Below are 24,236 nucleotides of genomic sequence, written 5' to 3'. Positions count from 1 at the left end.
TTACAATTAGAAGGAACTTTAAACAATCTAGTTCAATTCTCTTATTTTACAGAGGGGGAAACTGGGACTCAAAATGGGGAAGTCAGTCACCAAATATTTATTAAGCCCTTAGAATGTGTTAGGCACTGTGCCAAGTGCTAAAAATACAAAGAAAGGCAAAAACATGATCCTGTCCTCAAGGAACTGACATTCTAATGGGGGAGACAACATTGTGCAAAACTAGGTACAAGTAAGATATATACAGTGTAAATGGGAGAAAATCTCTGAGGGAAGGAAGGAAGGCACTAGTAGTTGAGATGACCACAAGAAGCCTTTTTTTTTTAAAGAAATATTACAGCTTTTATGAAATTATTATAAAACATCAGGACTCCTATACATAAAGTAATCAATGTATATATAATTTTTTTGTTCTTTTTTTTAGTGAGGCAATTGGCACACAGCTAGTAAGTGTTAAGTGTCTGAGGCTGGATTTGAACTCAGGTACTCCTCACTCCAGGGCTGGTGCTCTATCCACTGTGCCATCTAGCTGCCCCCCTACCCAGATCTTTTCAATTTCTTTTTATATGTTGTCTTTCTCCATTAGAAAGTAAGCTCCTTGAGGTCAAGGAGTAGACTTTCTTTCTGCATTTATTTGTATTCTCAGTACTTAGCTCAGTTTACTGCACAACTTGACAGCTTAATAAATGCTTGTTGACTTGTGTCAAGTCCTGAAATAAACCAAATTCATGAGTGAAGGAATAAAGCATCTTTAATCAAGATAACAGGGTAGCAAACCTGCCACCTTGGGGAATATCCCATCAGCAGACTCACAGGAAGAGGTTCTCATGCTTTTAGCAGAAAAGGGGTAGGAGGTCACATTAGATAGCAAGGCCTAGTCATGAGCTGTCAGCTGCCCATGGCAATCCCAGTAAGGAAAAACTTCATTGTGGCTGTTTTGCCCTTCATGCCATGAATCCCAATGGAAGAAGTGAGGACATCAGGGTGATATGGGGGGAAACCGATAGGAGAATGAACGTGGGTCCTTAGGGTTCCTCTGTAAAGAATTACACTCTCGCACAAGACCTAATTAGGAATAAGAGAACAGGTTTATTGGGGTACAAGAGAAACCGGCCGGGAGGAAGTTTTTGCCAGAACAAAATGCTTTCCTTCCCGGCTAACTTGTGGGGGTGCCATTTTATAGGGTTTAGATGGGGGTGGGTAAGAGTCTCTTATTGCGTGAGGGGCTGGTGGTCTTCCCGAGTTGTGCTGGGGTAGGAAGAATCCCTCGTGAGAGATCTGGTGGTGGGTGTCAACTTTGTCCTGATGGGTCTAAGCAGTCTGCTGATGGGCGGTTCCAGGTGGTCTTCTCCTGGATTACCTCATCCAGATGTTTAGGATGACTGGATGTAGGGTGATGGTCCTGGAGCATGCTCAGTTCGATCTGTGCTGCTTATCTCCGTTAGGTGAGTGTGTGTGTCCTTGATTGTGTTCAAGGAGAGGCCTACTTGATTTCAAGGGAAAACCCCCGAGGTTCCAAAGAAAAAGTTCCTTGAACCCCCCAGAGAATTGTTGGGGTGACCGGGGCCCATAATCCTCCCATGACATTGGGCTACTTTGGGGCTGATCAGGCTCAAGCTGATTTTGTTTAGAAGGAAACGTCTCAGAGAGGGATTTAGGGTTAAGCTCAACCTAATCAAGAGTAACTATCTTAAGATAAGATAACTATCTTAAGAGTTAGTTATCTTAAGTGCAAGGACATTACTGAAATTCTGCCATTACTAATGTTATGGGAAAATAGGTGGGGATTTGGGAAATGGATAGGGGTTTGGGGTCCTTAGGAAGTCCTCTTTAAAGAATTACACCCTCTTGCACACAAATCCAATTAGAATAAAATAATAGTTTATTTAGGGGCTAGGGAAAGGAAATCAAGAGAGAAATCCTTGGACTCATGGAGAGAAGGCATAGCACAGAGGCATGGCTCTGAGATACCTATTTCCTCCAGCAGGAGACAGGCAGATATTTTTATAGAGGACTGATGGGGGTGATCATCTGTCTGTGGAAAGTTCCCTTATTGGGAGAGGACCATCCCATCCCCCACTAGTGGTGGCTGGGGGAGTTGGGTGAGGGATGGCTTTGGATCTCTCAAGCCATCTTTCTCCTCCCACCATAAAGGCAGCACCCACACCTAATTTTATCTCCTCAAGGGTGGGGGAGACTGGAATGAAGGGTTGTGGTCCCGGAGCTACCTCAGTACCGATCTGGTGCCACTTACCTCTTTAGGTGTGTCTGTACTTTGGTTTAGTTTCTCAAGGAGAAGGTTCTTTGATATACCCCAGAAAACTCCTGGGGTGCTATGCTAGGCCCATAACACTAGCATCTTTTAAAGGACTTGGTATGTAATATTACATTTGTTATTAACAGTTTTCTATCACTTGACAAAATTAATACAAGGTGATTTTGTAGGGGATAACAGTATTTGGGAAGATTAGGAAAGAACTGTAGGATGTGGCATTTGAGTTGAGCTTTGAAGAAAACTGGAAATTCTAAGAGGCAGAGGTGAGGACTGAGTACATTCTAGCTATGGGGGACTGCCAGTGAAAAGGCATAATGTAGTGTCTGAGGATAGTTGGCTAGATTGAAGAGTGTGTGGAGGAGAGTAATGTATATAATAAGGTTGGAAAGGCAAGAGAGACAGGCTGTGAAGGGCTTTAAAAGACGGAGGAGAGGGAGAAAGAGAGAGTGAGTGTGTGAGGGTGAGTGTGTGAGATCCTTTAGAAACACTAGGGAACCATAGGATTATATGGTCAGACCTTCGATTTAGGGAGAGCCCTTTTGCAACTGTGTAGATAATGAATGGGAGAATGGAGAGCCTTGAAGTAGTAAACTAGCATTTAATAAGCACCTACTATGTGCTAGACACTGTGCTAATCCCTGGGGATATCAAAACAATGCAAAACTCTCTGCTTTTACCTGACTAATGTGGAAATGTTTTACATGACTACACATGTATAACATACTGAATTGCTTGCATTCTTGGGGGGGGGAGGGAGGGGGGAAGTTAATTTGGAACACAAAGCTTTTAAAATGGATGTTAAAATGGTTTTTGTATGTAATTGGGGGGAAATAAAATTCTAAATTAAAAAAATACTCCCTGTTTTTCCAAGGGGAAAAAACATTCAAAGTACTGTGTACAAACAAGATACACACAGGATAAAGTTGGGGTAGGAAGGCACTAAGATTAAAAAGGACTGGAAAGGTGGGACTTTAGCTAAAGGAGAAGCTAGGAGGCAGAGATGAGGAGGGAGAGTTTTGGGCATTGGTAAGGGAGCGGGCAGGGTGGAGAGGACAGTTAGAAAAAACTCTTGGAGTCTGGAGATGGAATGTCGTGTCTTGTTCAACGATCAGCAAGGAGGCCAGTGTCTCAGGATGGCAAAGCATGTGATGGGGAAGGGAGGGAGTACGGTGTATGAAGACTGGAAAATAAGAGTAACAAGTTGCAAAGGGCTTTGAATGCCAAACAGGATTTTATATTTGATCCTGTAGGTAGGGGGTATTTTGAAATGGTCAGACCTGCGCTCTAATTCCAGCGTTTTCCCTCTTTTAATGACTTTCTATTTATTCTGTAGATAGCTTGCTTTGCATTTGTTTTCATGTTGTCTTTGAGGGCAGGGACTGTCTTTTGCCTCTTTTGGTATTTCTAGCTTAGCACAGTGTCTGGCACATAGTAGGCGCTTAATGTTTATTGAATAAAAGAATCAATGAATGAAAAAGCACCTATCTAATCTATGCATCCGCCCCTCCATCTATCTAATCTATGAATCTATATTCGTATCTGTGTATCTACTTATCCATCATTCCATCTCTTACAATAATTAATGAGGACCATATTGCAATAGTCTAGGGGGTATGTGGGGGGGTAGGGAATGGTGGTTAGGAGCTAAACGAGTGTGGTGGGTGGCTTCTGTGAATGAAAAGAACCGGACAGATACAAGTGAAAGTAGAAGCAAGAGCCGACAACACGTGGGGTATAATAGTGAGGAGCTGGTACCCTCAGGAGCAACAAGGAAGTTTGGGGATTGGGGGTGGGGGGGTGGGAGGAGGGAGACAAGAAGCTCAGTTTCGAACAGGGTGAGGTGGGGTCGCCTGCGGGCTTCCCGCGGATGAGGTTCCGAGACCACAGCCGGGCAGTGGCTTATCGGTGCCTCCCGAGGCTTCTTCCAGCCCGGGCACGACAATCCCCAAATGCCACTTGAACAGCGCCCAATTTTATAACAGATGAAAGCTGGGTCGGTGGGGCGGGCAGAGCGGGACCGCAACGCCAGTAAAGCATCACTCCCAGATCCCAGGCTCGCCACCGCTCCCGGCGATTTCTTCCTCCTCACTCTCCCTTTCGCCGGCAAATTCTAAAACCCGGGGAAACCGCGCCCCGGCGGCGGGGAGCGACGCGGGCGCCAGAGGCTTGAGACGTGCAGGTGGCACCGCCGCGCGAACTAAGCCGGAGGAGACGCGTCTTCCGCTCCGGGGCCGGAAGAGCTCCTCTCTTGGGCGGAGCTACAGCTCCCTCCTCCGCAAGATGGCGGCGCCCGTGATGGAGACGTGTCACGTGTTCTGCAGTGCGAACCGGGCGCGGGGCGCCGTGCGCTGGGACCCCAGACCCGGGGGTCTCCTGGCCTTCGGCTCCTGCCGCTCTGTGGTCCTCTACGAGCCGCAGGTGAGAGAGAGCGCTCTCCATCGAGTGTTTTACCGGCAGCTCCGCCGCCTCCCCTCACCCTCGCGGCTGTGCCGCCCCGGGCAGTGAGGGTCTCTTCCCCAGCCCCATTGCAACTCACGGAAACATCTTGGAGCATGTTCCCGTGAGAGCCCCGGGCCTTCCAGTCCCCCTGCTGTTAGTGTTGGACTCGGTTTGGATTCTTGCAAGTGCAGTGCAGTTTCTCAAAGACAGCCCAACCTGCTTTCATCTTTAGTTTCCGGACCCAGCACATTGTTCATTTCTAGTGCTTTTCCAATGACATTTGTGTTTATGACTTGTTCATTTTATTGCACGTAATGAGCTGGGCAGTGGGCATTCTGGATCCACTTTGCTCCCTGTGCAGCCTGGAATCAGTGGCCACGCACTTCAGGGCGGCCTTCACCACCATCCCAGACTCTCCTCCGCCCTCCCACCTCATCTCTTCTGTGTTTGCCTCTCTCCAGCACTGGACACTCTTCCCCCTTCCTGATTTCTTGAGTCCTGATTCTGGCCGCATAGTGGGTTGATCTGCTATTTTACAAATACCTGCTGTCCAACTTCAGTTTTGATGTTGCCGCTGTTAGGCAATCTTTGTTCATTTTTAAAGAATTGATTTCCTACCTTATTGTCGTTTCAAATTTTCCCAGGTCCATTTATTCTATGGACTGTGGGCTAGTCACAGCCTCAGTTCTTTAAACTCTCTTTCTTCAATTTATCGCTTAATGATTTGGACCTTGCCTAAATCTTTTTCCTGTCCACAACTTGCTCAGTTTTCCACTTTCTCCTGGCTCTTGTTGTCAGCCTTCAGTCACGCCTAAATTTTCCCTAGCTTTGATACTTGAATAATCTTGTTGTTTGGGAGTAGCTCCTTCACTGGTAATAATAGCTGATATTTATGTATACTACTTATTATGTTCCAGGCACTATGCTAAGTGTTTTGCAGTTGTTATCCCATTCAAACCTTACAACAGCCCAGGAAATTAGGTACTATTATTATGCCATTTTACAAGTGATGAAACTGAAGCTGATATTAATTTGCCCAGGGTGACACAGCTAGTAAGTGAGGTCTAGATTTGAACTCATGAAGATGAGTCTTCCTGATTCCAAGCACACTAGTGCTCTATGCCACATTACTCCCAAGCACCAAATCTTAAGTCGAGACTTGAGTTCAAATTTGGCATCAAGAGGCTAGCTGTGTGACCCTAGGCAGGTAGTTTAACTCTGTTTGCCTCAGTTTTCTCATCTGTAAAATGAGCTGGAGAAGGAAATGGTTCTTTGCTAAAAAACACACAACCCAAATGGGATCATGAGGAGTCAGACACAACTGAAAGGACTAAACCACAACAGAGGATGGTTACCTCAGGTTTGAGACATTCGGTATGTTTGAATTCTTAATGCCATAGCTTGTGAGTCCAAAGTAACTCGATTATCTTGAAGTAGTCAGAGAATGCAGCTCAAAGCAAAGGCAGTATTGAACTGGATAGAAGGAAATGATGCAACAAAATATCTCAACAAAATATCTCACCCACAAATCTGTCATGTAGTTTCCTACAGATATACCCAGGAGCAGTGGGGAAAGTGGCCACACATAGAAGTCACAAGTAGAAAGGCATGTGTGAGGAAGAAAAGCTTATGCTTCTGATGCTTGAGGGCCAAAGATGTCTTTGCACTGCACTCACTGAACTTGGTGTTCGTTCTCTGTTCTACTACTTTGTTGGACATTACTTAGCTCTAGTCTTCACTGTTTCAGTTCCTGGCTCAAGCTGAAATTTTCAGTCCATGAGGCAACTCTCAAAATTGGTACTATCCTGGAAATATCTTTATTCTTGTTAGAAGGCTAGTTTTCACGATCATGCCGTCTGGGACATTCACGATACCCATTTCTCTACATAAAAAATTGGGATTCCTTGAATTTCTCTCTAAAACATCTTTCATGGCTATTGGCTTCTGTTGCATGTTTACTGTTTTTGATTGGGAGAGTAGGGGAGAGGAAGAAATCACCCATCTTCGATGTTCTATTAGAAAGGTACAAGTGGAAAAGTAATGAGCAAGTTTTCAAGAGCTGAATCCATCCTCTAGGACAGACTCCTAAGAGTTCAGGGTCTCATAGTAGTGCCAGCTTGCTTTTTAAAGGCAAGGGAGGTGTGATTGATGCTCAGTCAGTCAGCAAGTCCTTATATTCTATCCATTGTTTTCACCCAATAGCAGATGCTTTAAAATGCTATCTTGTTTAGAAAACTACCTTATATTCTGTTATCAGGTTGTTTAGGAAAACTCCCTGATTTGTTTGGAGACTGCCTTCCTCTACATAAAGGGAGGAATCTTGTATGATCTTACCATATTAATGGTAAGCCTTTAAAGCAGGGCTTCTTAACCTTTTCTGTGCTGTGGGTCCTTTTGGCAGTCTAGTAAAACCTATTCTAGGGGAGGGAGAGAAAAGAAATGGGAGGGAACAAGCATCTATTTAGTGGATTTTTTGTACCAGGATCGATGCTAAGCACTTTAGAAATATTTTCTCATTAGATCCTCTCAGCAATCCTGGGAAGTAGGTGCTGCGTTGTTATTATCCCCATTTTAACAGTTGAGCGAATTGAGGCAAACAGGTTAAATGGTTTGCCCAGGATCACACATCTAGTTAGTGTCTTAGGCAAGATTTGAACTCAGGCTACCCTGATTCCAGGCCTAGTGCCCTGTCCAATGTGCTGCCTAGCTGTCCTGTCCCTTATATAAGAAAGGAGGGGAGAAAAGAGTTGAATTAGGGAAACCAATTGGGAAATTGTTGAAGTAATTCTAATATGAAAGGATGAAATAAAATGGTGATAATGAGAACATAGAGAAATAGACAACCATAATAATCAGAATTTGAAGAAATATTTGCTAGAAATTGGTGACTGACTGAATATAAAGGATGAAGAGGAGGGTCACAGAATCACACTATCTGGAAACAATAATTCCTCCTTACAGTACACATAATAAGTAGTAATCTAGTCTTTGCTTGAAGTTATCTAGTGAACAGGAGCCCACCATTTCCTAAAGCAGTCCATTCTACTGAAGGACTCTCAAGGTTTAAATACTGGATAATTGGTAGAAAGATTTATGTAGAGAGAAAAATTTGGAGGATAATAGAGTTTTGGTGAGACTAGATGATATGCTTGCTTGATATGTACATGTGTTTGAAGTGAGGATGTTATAGTCAAGTGGAAATGCACAGTAGCCATCTGAAGTATAAGACTGGAATCCAAGGATGATTATGTCTTAGAGTTATGGATTTAAGTTTTCAGCAAATAAGTGAGAGTTGAGAGTTGAGAGGGAGGGATGAACTCCCCAAGGGAGAAGGTAAACATGGGAGCCTCATGATAAGAGAAGTCAGCTGCCCCTGGGTTGGGATTCTGGCTCTAATACTAGCCATTTCAATTAGGTCTTCACCTCTCTGAACCCATTTCCTCATCTATAAAACAGCAATAATAACAACTGTACTAATAGCATCTTCAAATTGTTGTGGTAAGGAAAGTGTGTAAAAAGTAAACCACTGTAAAAGGCAGCTACTATTATGTGAATCACCAAGATATTACATTGAGCAGTGGGCCGCTGTGGAGAGTCTGTCTTTAGGTGGAAGTATCTCTTGATCTTCAGTGGCAATGTAGCAGGCCTTAATTTTTTTTATGATAAACTTGACAGTCAATAATTAGCAAACATGAAATTTCCATATGCAAAGGGTAGAAAAGGAGAATTACATATGATACTGTGAATTTACTATTAATAGCTTTAAAGAAAAATATATATCAATTTTAATATGTTAGTACCAACTACTCTTGTCTGTATCCCCTTCTGAATATCCTTTTGCTCTCTTATGTGTAATTTTATGTTTTATTGATGCTATTTCTTCTCCTTTTTGAATCACTAGCACTACTTGCCGCCTTTCTCCAAGACACCCACCAGCTTTTTTGCAGTAAAAACCCTCCTTCCCTTGTAACAAGAAATTAGTCTTAATAAAAATAAAACTTAATACTTTAAAATTTATGCTATTTTGTATTTTCTCTGATTGTTTTTATGGATTAGTCTTAGATTTTAAGTGCATGGAAGTCAGGAACCATAGTTTATAACTCTTTCTATTCTCCCCATATTGCCTAAAATGGTATAACTTTTAAGGTAGATAATAAATATTTGCTCACTTAATGGTTGCGTGAAACTTTCAAGAGACTCAGGGTCATTTGCTGTCATTTCCTACTGTGTATGGTGAGGTGTCTTGTCTTGGATCATGCAGTTAGTGCGTATCAGAGGTAAGGCTCAAGTCTTCCTAACTTCATTGGCTACTCTCTATTTAATATACCACTGGGAATATCAAGATAAAAAATTATGTTCCTTGGCCTCAAGGAGGTGCTTATAAGAACTAGAGCTTCACTAGAACTCAGGTCTTTTGACCACAAATCTAACGCCGTTCCCCCCTTATCACACACTACATTATGCCAGATGGTCTGGTGCCTGGTGTCATGTTTGATGGGACCTGGGAAAGTACTGATTTTTGTCATATCACCTAGTTGCTCGAGTTTGGTTGTAAAACATAGTGTAAGGTGATCCAAGCTAGATTCCAAGGTAAATCGTTCATAAAATAGCTTCATAGGGCTGGCCTCAATGAAGTTTGCTACTGTATTATTTTAGGTTGAATTATGATTCATGCATAAATTCTTTAGGTTTAGTTTCTGTTAAGTAAGGGAAACCTATATGAAGTTATCCAATTTCATAGCTGAGTAGTTATATCTAATGTTAGGGGGAAAATCCTGATTTTGTTTAGGTCCAACTTTGAACTATAAATTACTAATATGGTTTCTTTTCTCATAGAAAGGAATTGTCATTGATACTCTGAATGGTCATACTGGACGAGTTAATTGCATACAGTGGATTCTAAAAGAGGATAACTGTAAGTATTAATTGGGTTCTTTTAAAGTGCTTTTGGTGGTTTTTTTTCTTGATAAAACAAAATCGACTTTTAATTATCCTCCATATTACTCTTTAGTCTGGCATTACACATACTTTAAAAAGACCATACTTTGACAGATAAGAAGCTATAATTAGGGGGCAGCTAGGTGGCGCAGTGGATAAGGCACTAGCCTTGGATTCAGGAGGACCTGAGTTCAAACCCAGCCTCAGACACTTACTAGCTGTGTGACCCTGGGCAAGTCACTTAAACCCCATTGCCCTAAAAAAAAAAAAAAAAAAAAGGAAGCTATAATATATAGTATGCCTACATTAGTTTGGGTAGGTGATAGAGTGAGTAGTTTGATTTATGATTAAGTCTTAAAAAAAATAAAACAAAAACATCATAGGACTTGGAACTAGGGCTGAAGAGACCCTAGTGGTCATTGAGCCTAATTCTTTGGTTTTGTACATTAGGAAACTGAGACCCAGAGATCTGTCAAGACATAAACTTTCCTTTCAGGTATCTTTAGTAACCAGAACCAAGCTAATAAAGAGTTTCTTAGGGAATCTCCAAGAGAAAGATTGAGAAGGAATGGAGCGGAGCACAAAAAGCCCATTAGCATTATGATCAACAACAGCTACTGAACAATACTTTGTGCTGAGACCTGGAGTCTGTAAATGAGAGTCTCTGATGTAGTCTGCCACAAATAGCTGTGGGATGTTGGGTAAGCCCCTTAACTTCTCTAAGCCTAGTTTCCTAGTTTTTTAAATGAGAGAATTATTCTAGATAATCAATAGGATCCTTTTTAGCAGCTGTGATTTATGATTCTCTTTTATAATTAGCATATTAGTTTGTAATTGGAGCTTCTTGAATGCTCATTTCCACCCTTTCCCCATCCCCCAAATGTTTCAAATATGTTTCCTGCAATTTGGTTTCATTGTTAATTAGTATGGTCTCTGGGGAAATTATAATACTGTAATTTGAATACGTTATAATTTGACTATAGTTAGAATTCAGGCTGAATTAATGTGGTTTTGTTGTTCTTATTTTAGTGACATTTTAGATCTACTTTTTTTTTTTTAATTTTAAACTTGAGTTTTTTTGATATGGGAGAATTTCTGATGTGGAAACTCCTTTTTCTGATGCAGGTCTAACCAAAAGTTTGTGATTTGCTCACATTTACTCTGTTAGTATATGCCCAAGGTGGAACCTCATTTCAGATCTTCCTGATTTCAAGATCAGAATTCTTTCCAATACACCAAGCTGCCTCTCCAGTGTACAATAGACACAAATTCTATCTGTATGTCTATGTTTGTGTATTCTTCTCCGCTTCCCCTGTCCTTTGTAAAATGTTAATGAAGTGTTGCTCATTAACAACAAAAATGTGCAAACATTTTAGAACTTTTATGAGTTATCTACCTGATTTTATGAATGTGCATATGTATAAGGGGAGAAGGAGGTGGTGCTGCTCACCCATAGTGAGAATGAGAGACAACTGTGTCTCACTGGTACCTGTGGAATGTCAAGAAAGCCTATGGTAGATTTAAAGAAGAATATGGATAAGAAATACACAAAAGGATTACTGGATTGTATTTATAAGTGGTAGCATTCGTGAGATTACCCACACTGATGAGATTACAGACTAGGTGAAGCATTAGTGGTATAGTATTGTTGGATAGGCCTTGAATTTTTCACTTTGAATAATTTTCTAGCTATAGTATACTATAATACTGAATTTAACATATTAACAATATACTTAACATATGAATTTAACAGTGAGATATTATGTAGAAAATAATGGGTAGAATTCACCCAGTTATAATTTATCTTGTTCAGCTCCTGCAACTGAATTGATTTCTGGAGGATCAGATAATCAGATGATTCTTTGGGAGATACAGAAAAACCAGGTAAATAAACATGTTTTGAGTCTCTTTTTGTTTGTTTATTTTATTTTTTATCTGATCCATGATTTCATCAGTGTAGGGAGCAATGAGTGAGAAACTTTGTTTTACTAGTTCACCTTATATTATAGTCTTAATGATTAAGTGACTTGTTCGGGATCACACAGCCTATCAGAGGTAGAACTTGAACCCAGATCTTCCTGATTCTGAGGCCAGCTTCTTTTCACTACATCGTGCTGCTTCCCTTAGTGTCTTGTATAGTTGTAAAAATATTCTGCTCTTGATGGTAATTCTCGTGATTCTCAGTCATGGATTTTGTCTCTTCCTGTTTTTATTGTTTTAAAGTTTTCTGTGAACTTCTTGGTTCTTATGCACAACCACTACATCTTATAATTTTCATTGACCTGAAAGCTTTCTTCACCCTAATTTCATACCCATTTCTACGTGATTGCAAACCTCTTTCTGAAGGTCCAGATATTTTTGAATGCTTTTCAGAATCCACTTTGTCAAACAAGTTAGTCTCCCTCCATATTTATCAGAACTGGGGCCCTAATGGGTTTTCATGCTGTAGCAATACTCCTTGTTTCCTCCCCCTGTCAAGGATGCCAGTGTCCACAGAGGTTCTGTGGCATGGCTCATTTAAGAGGCATGTATGGGCTGATCATTAAGGATTTGTACCTGTCTTATAAGGTCAGAAAACTAGATAGAGCCCTGACGGGCCTTGTTGCCATTTCTGTCCCTTTCCCTTCATTTTATCCTTTGATCCTGTTACTTGTTTTGGTTGGGCTGTGGGAATGGAAAAGTAGCAGAACTCCTTTACTTGTACAACCATGGGGTTTATTTGGTGTCTTCTATTTGTAGAATACCAGGGGAGATAGAAAGTGTAGATACAATAAATAGTTCCTGATCTCTTGGCACTTACCAGTCTTGGAGACTGTAAAACACAAATGCCAAGAGCCACACTGCACCATATTTGAGGAGACATAGATGCAAGACAAAGAGCTATGTGAACTCTGGGGGGGGAAGGAAGGGAGGAGAAGGGAAGGTCAGTACTGACTGAGGGAATAAGGAAACGTTGGAGGAGGTAGCATTTGAGGTGAGCTTAAGAAATGAGTAGGAAATCAGTACTGATGGGAGGGAGGATATTCTAAACATAGTAATAGTAAAAGATAAGAATATAGTGCTTAAATGTTCACAAAGCAATTTAGATACATTATCTCATTTGAATGATGTGAGCAGAGGCATGAGAACAGGGTGTTCAGTTAGAAAATAGTCCAATTTGGGGGCAGCTAGGTGACACAGTGGATAAAGCACCAGCCCTGGATTCAGGAGGACCTGAGTTCAAATTCGGCCTCAGACACATAACACTTAGTAGCTGTGTGATTCTGGACAAATCACTTAACCCTCATTGCCGAGTTAAAAAAAAAGAAAAGAAAGAAAAAAGTCCAATTTGGCTGGGTGACGTAGAGCTTGTGGAGGGGAGCAACACAAGGTAAAGTTTGGAAAGCTAGAGTTTTTCACCATTGTGTAGGGCCTTGAATGCTAGACTGTGAAATTTTTACTTGACTCAGGAGACAGCAGGGAGATCCTAAACATTTTTGAGGAGATGAGCGACATGACCAGATCTATGCATTAGAAAGTTCTGAGGGGCAGTTAGGTGGCACAGTGGATAGAGCACCGGCCCTGGAGTCAGGAGGACCTGAGTTCAAATCTGGCCTCAGACACTTAACACTTACTAACTGTGTGACCCTGGGCAAGTCACTTAACCCCAATTGCCTCAAAAAAAAAAAGAAAGTTCTGGCATCACTTACCAAAAAGATTAATGGCTAAGAAAGAGAATGAAAGGGGAAAGGCCTATTAGGCTGTGGCACTGGTATGGGAGGGGAGTTACAAGGGTCTCTATTAGAATGGTGGCCATGAGACCAGAGAGGAGGATACAGAATTGAAATCCCATAGCAGTATGATTGAACAGATTTGATATGAGAGAAGGGAAATGGAAGAGTCACATAGAAACCCCAGATTAAGAACATGGGAGACTGAGTGAACATCATGGTAGCCAAAGAGTGAAGTCAGAAAGAAGAGTGAGTTTAGGGGAAAAATAATGAGTTCAGTTTCAGATGCCAGTGGTTTATCCTTATGGAGATGTACTGAGAGCCATTAGAGGTGTGGGTTTGGAGCTCAGAAGAAAGTTTAATAGTAGAAATAGATATTTGTTATTCATTTGCTTGGAGTTATTCATTGCAGAGGTGAGAATGTGAGTTTGTCAAGGGAGAGAGTATAGAGAATAGCCACATTGAAGACGCTGAGGACCTTGTGAAGGAGAAAGAAGAAACAGTCAGGTGGGAAGGAGAACTAGGAGAATGAAACCGTTGTGAAGCCTAAAGAAGAGGAAGTATCCAGTAAGGAGGACTCAAACAATGAACATTTCTTAGGCACAAGAGGGAAGGAAGAGCTTGTTGCTGCCTCCTTGTTCCCAATTTCCAATCGGTCATATTGTCCCTCACTCCTCAGCTCTGTAACCAATTATATTGATTTTTCCATTCATGATGTTGAGTTCTTTTAACCAGCCATAACTTGTTCCCTGCCTCCGAGGTCCTCTTTGTTTTGCATTCCCCAAAACTATAAAGGAGCACTGTCCCCCTCATTCAGGATCTTATCTTTGTTGAGGAAGCTGAGATCCTGTTGGTAAATTTGTACTGTGGTAAAAAAAAAAATGAAAGTTTTTAACAGTCGGTTAGGATAACTGAAAGACGCCAGTTTTTCAAGGACCACCCTTTCGGGGAGGAGACCAATGGCATGAGCTATGCACGCCAGTCTGCCTGCTGCGCATGTCAGACTGCCTGCTAGCACTCCACTTCCGGGGTGTGAGCTTAAAAGGCAAGGAGAGAACGGAAGTGGGGACTTTTTCCTGCTCTGCTGGTCTCCTGACTGCGCTGCACAGGCTGATGCTGACGAGAGTTCGACTGGGCCCAGCTCATGGTTGGCAGCATCGCGGTCTCTCTCTCTCCCCAAAGGTGGCCTTAGGCTTTTGGTGAGTTTTATACGGAATATAGACTAAGCTTAGACTTAAGACGATTTGTATTGTATTTCTACTTTCCTATCCTTCTAATCAACATCACCTTGTGACTACCATACAATAAAAGCTCTAACTAGAAAACCAGAAGCTTCTTCCATTTACTAGTCTGGGAAATAAATTAAGGGAAAGGTTAAAGAGGGGAGATTTATGATCTAATATCCAATTTTAAATCTCACAGTACTTTACTAATAAGTTTATCATGCTCAGAACTTTGTGCATTAGTTTATCTTATTTTGATTATAACATCCTTTACCAACAGGATCCCAGCCCTTCTCTTACGGAGGAGATAGATAGCAAGGGGCAGTTGTTGCTTGTTGTTGAAAAAAGTAGAAGTAATATAGGAAGGCAAAGGCATTGTGATTGTGTGTATGTGGGATATGGAAGCTATCTTATTGAAGATAAATTGTCCTCCAGGACTGTCATTGAGGGCAGGCAATATCACCCATCTTTTCAGAGTACTAAGGTTTTAAGGATTTTTTAATCTTTAAAAAATAGAGCTCTTTTTAACCAAGCAATTAAAGTTGAAATTGGCAACACCATTTTGACTTAATATTTTTTTATCTTATCTCCCTCTTCTTGTTTCTGTTGATATGTTGCCATCCTTCCAGTCATGCAGGTTCAAACCCTCAGTTATCCTTGATTTTTCCTTTCTTTTCCCCTTCCTTGTTCCATATAAAATCAGTGACTGAGTCTTACTGATTTGACCTCCACCACAGCACTCACATCTACCCTCTTTCCTCCACTCGAAAGACTACAACATGATTTCTGACCATCATTTCTCACCTTGAGGTCTGTCTTCCTGCCTTTATTCTCTCCTTTCTCATCTGTTCTCTACATGCCTATCAAATTAATATTCTCAGTGCACAGGTCTGACCTGTCACTACCTGGTCAGGAGCCTCCAGTAGCTTCTTATTGTGTCTAGAATAAAATAGTAGTTACTGTGTTCAGCATTTAAAGTCCTCCATGATCTGGCTCCAGCCTACCCTCCCAGATTTACTGCCCATGACTCCTCTTCACACTCATTATGTTCTGGCCAAACCAGTCTCCTGTTGGTCTTTCTACGTGATACTCCATGACTCTGCACAGGCTCTCTTTCCCCCAGGCCTGGAATGTTCTCTCCTCACTTCTGCCTCTTGAATCCCCAGTTTCCTACTTGGGAATGTAAGGGCTAAAATTCTAGCTATACTGTCTAAAGTATCTAATGAGTGGTCGCCAATAAATTATAAGCTTTAGCAAGAGTTAGACTTTTAAGCATTTATTAAGGAGAATAAGAATTTTGTAAAGAGAGAGAGAAAGGCCTAGATTCCTCTATCTATTAAAGGGAGAGTGCATTTGTAGCTCCCTCCTCCACCAGAGTCCTCAGGAAAGAGAGAGAGTCAGAGCACCAGCCTCCCCCTTCTTCCTCCCACAAGCAAATGTCACTTCCTGACGCCAAAGAAAAGTCGCATGGTCCTGCCCTCAGAGGCCCTCTCTTCATGTTGGAGCTTTCTTACAGTAAGTCTCCAGCAGGTGGCATCATTCCAATCATTACAGTGACTGTCCTGTTCCCTTAGTAGCAGCTTCCATCCCCCATGACATTTTGTTTGCATTTTATACATCTGCATGTATATATTGTATTTACTTATCTGCATACATGTTGTTTTCCCTGAATAGATAATAGGTTCTTTGAGGGAATCTGTCCTTGTTTCCCTGACCCCCAGGGCAGTGCTTCCACATAGTAGGCACTTACATTCTTTTTTTTTGTTTTTGTAGCTTTTAGAAGTAACTCACTTCAAGGGCCATGAAGGCGCTATTTGTGCTATCACTGCTGTTTACCAGAAGAGTACCTCAGGTGTCGAATTAAACCCACTTATAGTTTCTGCAGCTTCTGATTCTACAGTCCGAGTGTGGTCCAAGGTGGATTCAGAATGTAAGTGATGCTTCTTCATGTGTTATAGACTGATTATTTAAAGGGTATAATTGATTTTTAAATGAAAGATAAGAGGGGGCAGTTAATAGCAATATTTTCTAACATGTTTTATTTTATTTAATTAAATTTTTTTTTGAGGCAATTGGGGTTAAGTGACTTGCCCAGGGTCATACAGCTAGTAAGTGTTAAGTGTCTGAGGCCGGATTTGAACTCAGGTCCTCCTGAATCCAGGGCCGGTGCTCTATCCACTGCGCCACCTAGCTGCCCCCCTAACATGGTTTATTTGGAATTCAAATATTTCTTTTAAATTTTATCACAATTTCTATAAAGCTATCTAAAGGAAATCTTCTCAGTCAAAAAAGACTTTGTCATTTCTTTGTAATTTCATAATCAAATGTATTTGGTAACTGTAGCCTTTAAATTTGTAGAGTATTTTGACTAATCTAATGGGAAGAGTATTGGACTAGAAATCAGGGGACTTGTCTGGATTTATATCTGTCACAAAATAGTTTAAATTTTCTCGTTTGTAAGACAAAGATCATAAAAGTACTTTGCTAAATTTAGTGTTCCATCCCTGGATCTTTCCACAGGCAATTCTCCAGGCCTTAGAATAGACATGATCTTCATCTAAACTGCTTAGAATTCTTTGTTAACCTTTGAGGTTCAGCTTTTTGTTAGTTCTTTCTCCCCCCTCAATTACTTTTCATTATATTTACTTGTATTTTGTACATAAATATATTGTTTGAGGGCAGGGACTGTTTTGTGTTGCTATAGCTTCACCATCTCATGAAGGTACTTAATAAGTATTTATTGAATTCAGTTGATTATGGAAGTCATATGCCATGTGTTATAAAAATACTGTGAAAAACTAGACAACAGAAAAATAATAGTAAATGTTTCCTTTTTCAAAGAAATTTTATTTTATTATACTATTATATAGTTATTAAGGATTAACAAGATAAAAGTGAAGTTAATTTACCTTACAATTTAATATTTTCCCAACCTATAATTTTTCTGCAGCCCTTTTCCCATAGGTACAACTTTTTTCCCCCCATTTTTTATATTGCTTTTGTTTCAGTATCATCAACTAATGGTATTAAATTACATAATCAACTCTCATTTATCCATGTGTAGGTTATTCCTTTTGTGAAATATTTCCACTACCATGCCAGATATTGTCGTTCCAATGAATCTGTGGTCTCACTGTTTTGGGAATTTCTTCCAGTGCTGCAGATTTCAGGCCATTCATGCCTGACCCTCCTGTGGGGCTCTTATTCATTTCTTCCCATAAGTTTGCCACTGAGGCAGACAGCAAAAATATTATTTCTTTTGTTCTTGTTTTTTTTTTTAATTTTTTAGGGAGGCAATGGGGGTTCAGTGACTGGCCCAGGGTCACACAGCTAGTAAGTGTTAAGTGTCTGAGGCCAGATTTGAACTCAGGTCCTCCTGACTTCAGGGCCGGTGCTCTATCCACTGCGCCACCTAGCTGCCCCAATATTATTTCTTTTATACAGTTGAGGAAGTAATGGATCAGTTAGCTTCATGGATTGTCCATCTATCTGGATCTTATGGTATGGCATTCTTCATCCATTTGTTTTTTCCTGTTAGTTAGGCTGAAGTCATTTGAGTCATTATGAATCTCATTTAGGAGGCTTTGCAGTGTTCAGAGGTTTGATGCAATTGGCACAATGTCATCCAAAAAAAAAAGGATCATCTGAAAGACCTTATCTATAAATCCTTCTTTAATTTGGGCATCATTCATAATGATGGACAATACCTCTGGCAATCATACATCTTCTTGTTTTGTGCCTTGCTCAAAGTTAGCTTTACTGTGACTGGCATAAGCTCATGCAGATAATAATTGGCAAGATTCAGACTCAGGTCTTTCTAACTCAAAGGCCATGCCCTTTTTTTTTTCAATATACCATACTACCTTAGACCCCACACTGCTTCCCATGTTTACCAGCTGCAAGGTATATTCTTCCATCACCCAGTTAAGGCCTATGGCCATCATCACTGGTTAATATCCCATAGTGTTTAAGAGCTGCTCTAAATAAATGTGAGTTGTTATAATTATTAATTGTGCTTTTGTTATTTCTTAGCAAAATGTCTTCAGACCTTGCAGTTTGGAAGTGGGTTTATTTTGGATGTCTCCTTATCCTTTTTGCCTAATAGTATTGGTGAGTATCCTGAGAGAAATGAGCCCTTATCTATTTCAGTTATAAAAAGACCTAAATACTTGAAAAGGCTTAAAAAATAAGTAACTTTTAAAATTCACTCACACTCATAGTCATATCCTAGCTCTAAATTTTAAGTCTGAAATAATCTCTGCCTCTTCTTTTTTTTTTTTTTTTTTTGTGGGGCCATGGGGGTTAAGTGACTTGCCCAGGGTCACACAGCTAGTAAGTGTCAAGTGTCTGAGGCCGGATTTGAACCCAGGTACTCCTGAATCCAGGGCCGGTGCTTTATCTACTGCACCATCTAGCTGCCCCTCTGCCTCTTCTTTTGGCCTGTCTTTCTTTCTTCCTTTCTTTCTTGGTAGGACAATGAGGGTTAAATGACTTGCCCAAGGTCACACAGCTAGTGTCAAGTGTCTGAGGCTGGATTTGAACTCAGGTCCTCCTGAATCCAGGGCCAGTGCTTTATCCACGGCGCCACCTAGCTGCCCCCCTTTTGGCCTCTTTTTGATTTCCATGAAATATACGTAGTTAATTTGGCAGTTCTGAGAGTTTAGCTTGGGGTTACCAAAATGTTCTCAGGTTCTCATATTTCATTCATCTAAGGATATAAGGTAGTGAACACTGGTAGGTGGAAGAAAAAGTGTTATTAAATTTGATTGGAGCTAATATGAATTTTGTAACTGGTAATAATATTTGTGGGTTTGAAAATGAATTTATACCCAGAGCTAAAAAGTAGCAAAAACCAAATATATTTTGTAATTTATGTATCTCTACATAATTCCATGTACCTTAAGTCTCCTGAACTCCCAAAATTGGACAATTATATAAAGCCAAGTAGTGATGCTTAAAGACCAGGGCTGTTTTTGTTGAAATAATAAATGCTTCTTGTTGATGTTTTGTTCTCCCTCTAATCTCTTTTCTCCCACCCCCTACAATTTTGAGTTCTTCATCCTTGACAACACTCTTTTTAACACTAGGGCACCTCATATCCCAGCTACATGTAGCTAGCTCAAGACTTTTCTGTTTCTAGGTACAAATTCCCTTTTTGTCCTAAAACAACCCTCTTCCAGTGCATTACCCCCTTCTTTGAACATTATTTCCATAGGGGTTAGGGGGCCACTTAAAATATATTGGGTCTATCTTATCTCTATCATCTCTAGAGGTCCCAGATCTTTTAAGTATAGGCCTGATGGAGAGTTCCTGCCTCTGGTGATTCTGTGTTACTTTTGATTAGTCTGTACAGGACAGTTTACTCTTTCCAGTTTGTCTTCTGTTGATTTTTATATAAGGATCTGAAACAATGTCTTTTTTCCTTCATTGTATTGTCTTTTCTGATTTGTGAGTAGGTTACATTGAGAGTGAGAAGTGGTTTCTAGTTTCCCGGTCCAACCATCTACTTGTCTTTTCCTCTCTTTCAGGCTCAAGGGACATAACCTTTAGTTGTTTTCCTCTCAAACTTCCTCTTTCTGACCTCTGAGAACTATTTGGTAGAGGGGAGTTTCATTTCCTTTAAAAGATAGAGAGGAGTCCCTTTGCCTGTGTAGCCCTAATGTGGCAAAGCAAAAAGAACATTGGTTCTTCTGTCAGAAGACCAGAGTTCAAGTTCTCCCTTCTGTGCTTACTACCTGTGTGTCCTTGGGCAAGTCATTTAATCTTCTTGGACCTTGGTTTCCTTATCTGTAAAATGAGGAGGTTGGACTCTGAGATCTCTTCCAGCTCTAGTTCTGTGATTGTAGGATCCTCTGCCTGCCCCCTGAGGCATCAAAAGAGTAGATCTCCCAACTTTGCAAGAGGAAATGATTTTCTCAGTGTCTTCCTGATTCTTATTCTTATTCTTATTTTATTTTCTGATTCTTATTTTTTAAAAAAGCTTCTAGTTAACCTCAATTATATTGTTTACTTGTTTATGTATGTTAGTTTTATGCTCCAAAAAGGTTAAATTTCTTGAGGACAGGAACAGTATCTTTTTATGATTACATCTCTCATCACTCCTTACACCTTACCTTTTGAGAGGAACATAATTTTTATTTAAGGATGGCCAGCCAGAGATGTTGAATTCAGAAAAGCATGGAAGGATTTATATGAATTGATCCAAAATGAAGTAAACAGAGCCAGGAAAGCAATACATACAATAACTACAGCATTTTAAATGAAAGGAACAAAATCACAAAACAGAAAAAGAATGTTGGGAAATTATATCTATGGAGAAGGGGGATCTATAGGTGTGTATCATTGCATATATCAGTCTTTTTTTGATGTGTTGGTCAATTTTACAAAAAAAATTCTCTTATCCCCTCTTGGCTTTTGGTTAAGATCAAGTGTGGTATCTGCTACGCCCCCCCCCCCCCGCCTTTTTTTCCTATTTTTTAATAAAATAAGTTGTTATAAGGGATGTCTCTGGAAGGGAAGAGAGAAGGCATGCGGGATGAAATCTAGGTGATATAAAAAGAAAAGGTGAATCAAAGGGTACTTGAAAAAGAAGAAAGATTGTTAGCTTCACATCTCTTCATATAGGACTGACACATCATTTCTTTCCATCCCTAGTTCCTTCTTCTTTACAGGACTTTTTTCCCCCCAAGCCTCTATCTAGGCCATCCTCTCTTCTCAGTATAGCACTTACCCATCTGTCACAGTCATTCTTTTGAGTCAAAGGGGCATTCAGTCTTGTAGCCCTTGCCTGGAGAAACTTTTCTTGGGTGGTTGTCATTTCTTCGGGTCAGTCACCATATTTATGCTCAATAATGTGGGCATTTGAAGATTTATAATTTCATCCCAAAATTTATTCTGTATCAACCAGTCAACTATTTTCTTTCATCTTTCTACTCTCCTTCTCTTTACTGTTCTTCCCCTCTCTTCCCGCCCCTCCCCCAAGTGTGAACTGAGGAAAAACATATCCTAGTTTGGATACAGTTGTAGGGGTGTTAATAGCCACAATGATGAAGTTTTGAGAGACCAAGGGGTGATCATTGATATTTTCAGTAGTGGTCATAGTAGTCAGTGACATAAAGTAGGATTGCCAATAGTTGTTCAGAGGAGGGTGACTATGGTTGGAAGTTAATAAAAATGGAGATACAAAACATAGATCCTTTCAGAAGATTATTGTTCCAGCAAATATTAAGCCAGTCACTGTTCTTTCTTTGAGTCCTAGTCAGGATAGAGCTAAAAGAAATGTAATACTGAAATGTGAAAGGTTTATGCATGTGGTAACAAGACATAGTTAAGTTATATTTAACTTTGTCTTCTATCTTACTATGATAAGATTCAACCCAAATTTTAGCATAAAACATTTTGTTATTAGAATATAAGCTCCTTGAGGCTGGTGATTGTTTTTCTTTTTGACTTTGTATCGCCACAGCCTGGTCTAGTACCTTATACCTAAAAGATAGTGAATAAATACTTTTTCAATCAAATTGAATGCACAGCTTTTCTTTTTTTTTTTTTTTTTTGGCGGGGCAATGGGGGTTAAGTGACTTGCCCAGGGTCACACAGCTAGTAAGTGTCAAGTGTCTGAGGCCGGATTTGAACTCAGGTACTCCTGAATCCAGGGCCGGTGCTTTATCCACTTCGCCACCTAGCCGCTCCCGAATGCACAGCTTTTCAATAAAAAAAAACTTTCTGACCTTGTTTTTTTAGTTCCAATTCTAGCTTGTGGTGGTGATGACTGCAAAATTCATTTGTATGTACAGCAGAATGATCAGGTAATCACTTTTCACTCTTGTTCTTGGAAATGCCTCCTGCTTTCTTTTGTTATCTTTTCTTCTCTTAGAGTCAGTTATAATGGTTATCTATCTGATTACATAACTATATATGCATATTAGATAACTATATATGCATGTTTTTACATTTTTCTAATATAATCATGTATCATAAAAGCATGCTATTTTTTTTTTGGTGAGGCAATTGGGGTTAAGTGACTTGCCCAGGGTCACACAGCTAGTAAGTGTCAAGTGTCTGAGGTCGGATTTGAACTCAGGTCCTCCTGACTCTAGGGCCAGTGCTCTATCCACTATGCCACCTAGCTACCCCAAAAGCATGATTTTTATAAAGAAGTCAAAGTCCTGAAAAATTAAATGAAAAGCCCAAAATCATCTAGGTGTGGAAATTTATTTTGATTTGGGGACCTTACCTTTAGGCTGAGATTAGAAAGCCTTAGGCCCTCAGGGTCTCTTCTGTGTGGGAGCTGCTTGTGCCCCTCCCCCTCCACTTCAGCTGGGCAGAAGAAGCCCTGTGGGCTGTACAAAATGCCAGGTCGGACAGCTGTGGGGAGGGACCCCAGCTCCCTCCGCCCTGAGTGGATCTATCTGAGAGATCCCAGGCTTGTCCAGGCTGGGCTCTGGTGTAGCCCATGCCAAGGTCCTAGGTGCACAGCAGGGGCATGGGCCCCTAGAGCCCTGGGTGTGGTACTCACCGGAGGCTCGAGCGCACAGCCCTCCCCCCCCTCCCCCCCCCCCCCAGCTGCAGCCCTGGCTGGTGGATTAGCTTGGTGTGTATGGGGGTGCAAAAAGCCTCAAAAGTAGAACATACCCTAAGGCAAGAGGCAGCTAAGGCCCTTATTGTATTAAAAAAGTTCCAGGCTCAGCAGGTGGAGACACCGGGAACACAGTCAGGTTGTACATTTTATTTCCCTGTATTCTTAATTTTAAATTGTATCTCATAAATAAACTCTGCTTTGATTATTTAGTTAAGAGGCTTCTTAATCTTTTGCATATCAATTTTGAGAGTGGAGCAGTATGGTGGAACTTTATAAACAGCCCATATTAAATTAATAGCAGTCAGATAGCCAAACAGTCAAAAGTCCCCAGATTAGTCCTCCAATAGATTTAGTCCCCCCAAATTGGGCAAGTAAGTCAAAATATTTCTACATAGGTGTAAACCAAGCATTACATATTAGGACTTTTGATTCCTAATTTAATTGAGAATTTAAATGGTATGTGACTAGTTTTATATTACCCTCTGCAAAATTGGTACTCCCTCCAAATAAGAAGATGGCTTTGGGTGTGGACTTTTGAGGACAAATTAGGTTCTTGATGTGTGTGGATATGTTGAGTACCTAATAGAGCCTTGTCATCTTGTTTTATTTAGTTTCACAAAATGCTTTTGCTCTCTGGACATGAGGATTGGATAAGAGGAGTTGAATGGACAGCCTTTGGTCAGTATAAAACTTGGTAAAATATTATGTTATAGTATCGAGTATATGTCATGTCTCTCTAAGGTTCTAGGAAAGAAAAATGCCATTTCCTTTTTAACATTTCACTTCTTTTATATCTCCCATTCCTCTTTACTCCTCGTCAGAAAACAAAAGGTTCTCATCTTTTTGAACAACAGTGTTTGTTATTAATATTACCCTTTCTCTTGATTGTCAATAAGAGTAGATAGAATAAAGCAATTTGACACTTAAACAACTTATCTCATAGAAAATAATTGTTTTCACAAGATTGTAAAGGTATGTTTTGAGCCTTTATGTGAACAATTTTCCATGTTATTTTATTAATTCCTAACATGACAGATTTAAATGTAAGAATATGACATTTTACATACATTTTG

At 40.4% G+C, this 24,236-nt stretch overlaps 1 protein-coding gene across 3 annotated transcripts in view; it reads left to right on the top strand.

The window, feature by feature from the left end:
* Positions 1 to 4,534: 4,534 nt before the first annotated feature.
* The window catches only part of ELP2 (elongator acetyltransferase complex subunit 2), a 57,359-nt gene continuing 37,657 nt past the window's right edge, over positions 4,535 to 24,236 (top strand). For 2 of the 3 annotated variants that reach the window (XM_043979768.1, XM_043979767.1), the window contains exons 1-7: positions 4,535 to 4,690; positions 9,548 to 9,626; positions 11,463 to 11,533; positions 16,356 to 16,512; positions 18,615 to 18,692; positions 22,326 to 22,390; positions 23,775 to 23,841. In XM_043979768.1, the coding sequence (XP_043835703.1) occupies positions 4,553 to 4,690; positions 9,548 to 9,626; positions 11,463 to 11,533; positions 16,356 to 16,512; positions 18,615 to 18,692; positions 22,326 to 22,390; positions 23,775 to 23,841 (655 nt within the window). In that variant the 5' untranslated portion in view covers positions 4,535 to 4,552. Of the gene's footprint in view, positions 4,691 to 9,547; positions 9,627 to 10,328; positions 10,351 to 11,462; positions 11,534 to 16,355; positions 16,513 to 18,614; positions 18,693 to 22,325; positions 22,391 to 23,774; positions 23,842 to 24,236 lie in introns of those variants that run through there. The other variant, XM_043979769.1, reaches the window with a different exon arrangement.

Source organism: Dromiciops gliroides, chromosome 1, assembly GCF_019393635.1.
Source record: "Dromiciops gliroides isolate mDroGli1 chromosome 1, mDroGli1.pri, whole genome shotgun sequence".
Classification (NCBI taxonomy): domain Eukaryota; kingdom Metazoa; phylum Chordata; class Mammalia; order Microbiotheria; family Microbiotheriidae; genus Dromiciops; species Dromiciops gliroides.
Note: the sequence above shows the minus strand (reverse complement) of the source record. Positions and strands in the feature narration are given on the sequence as shown.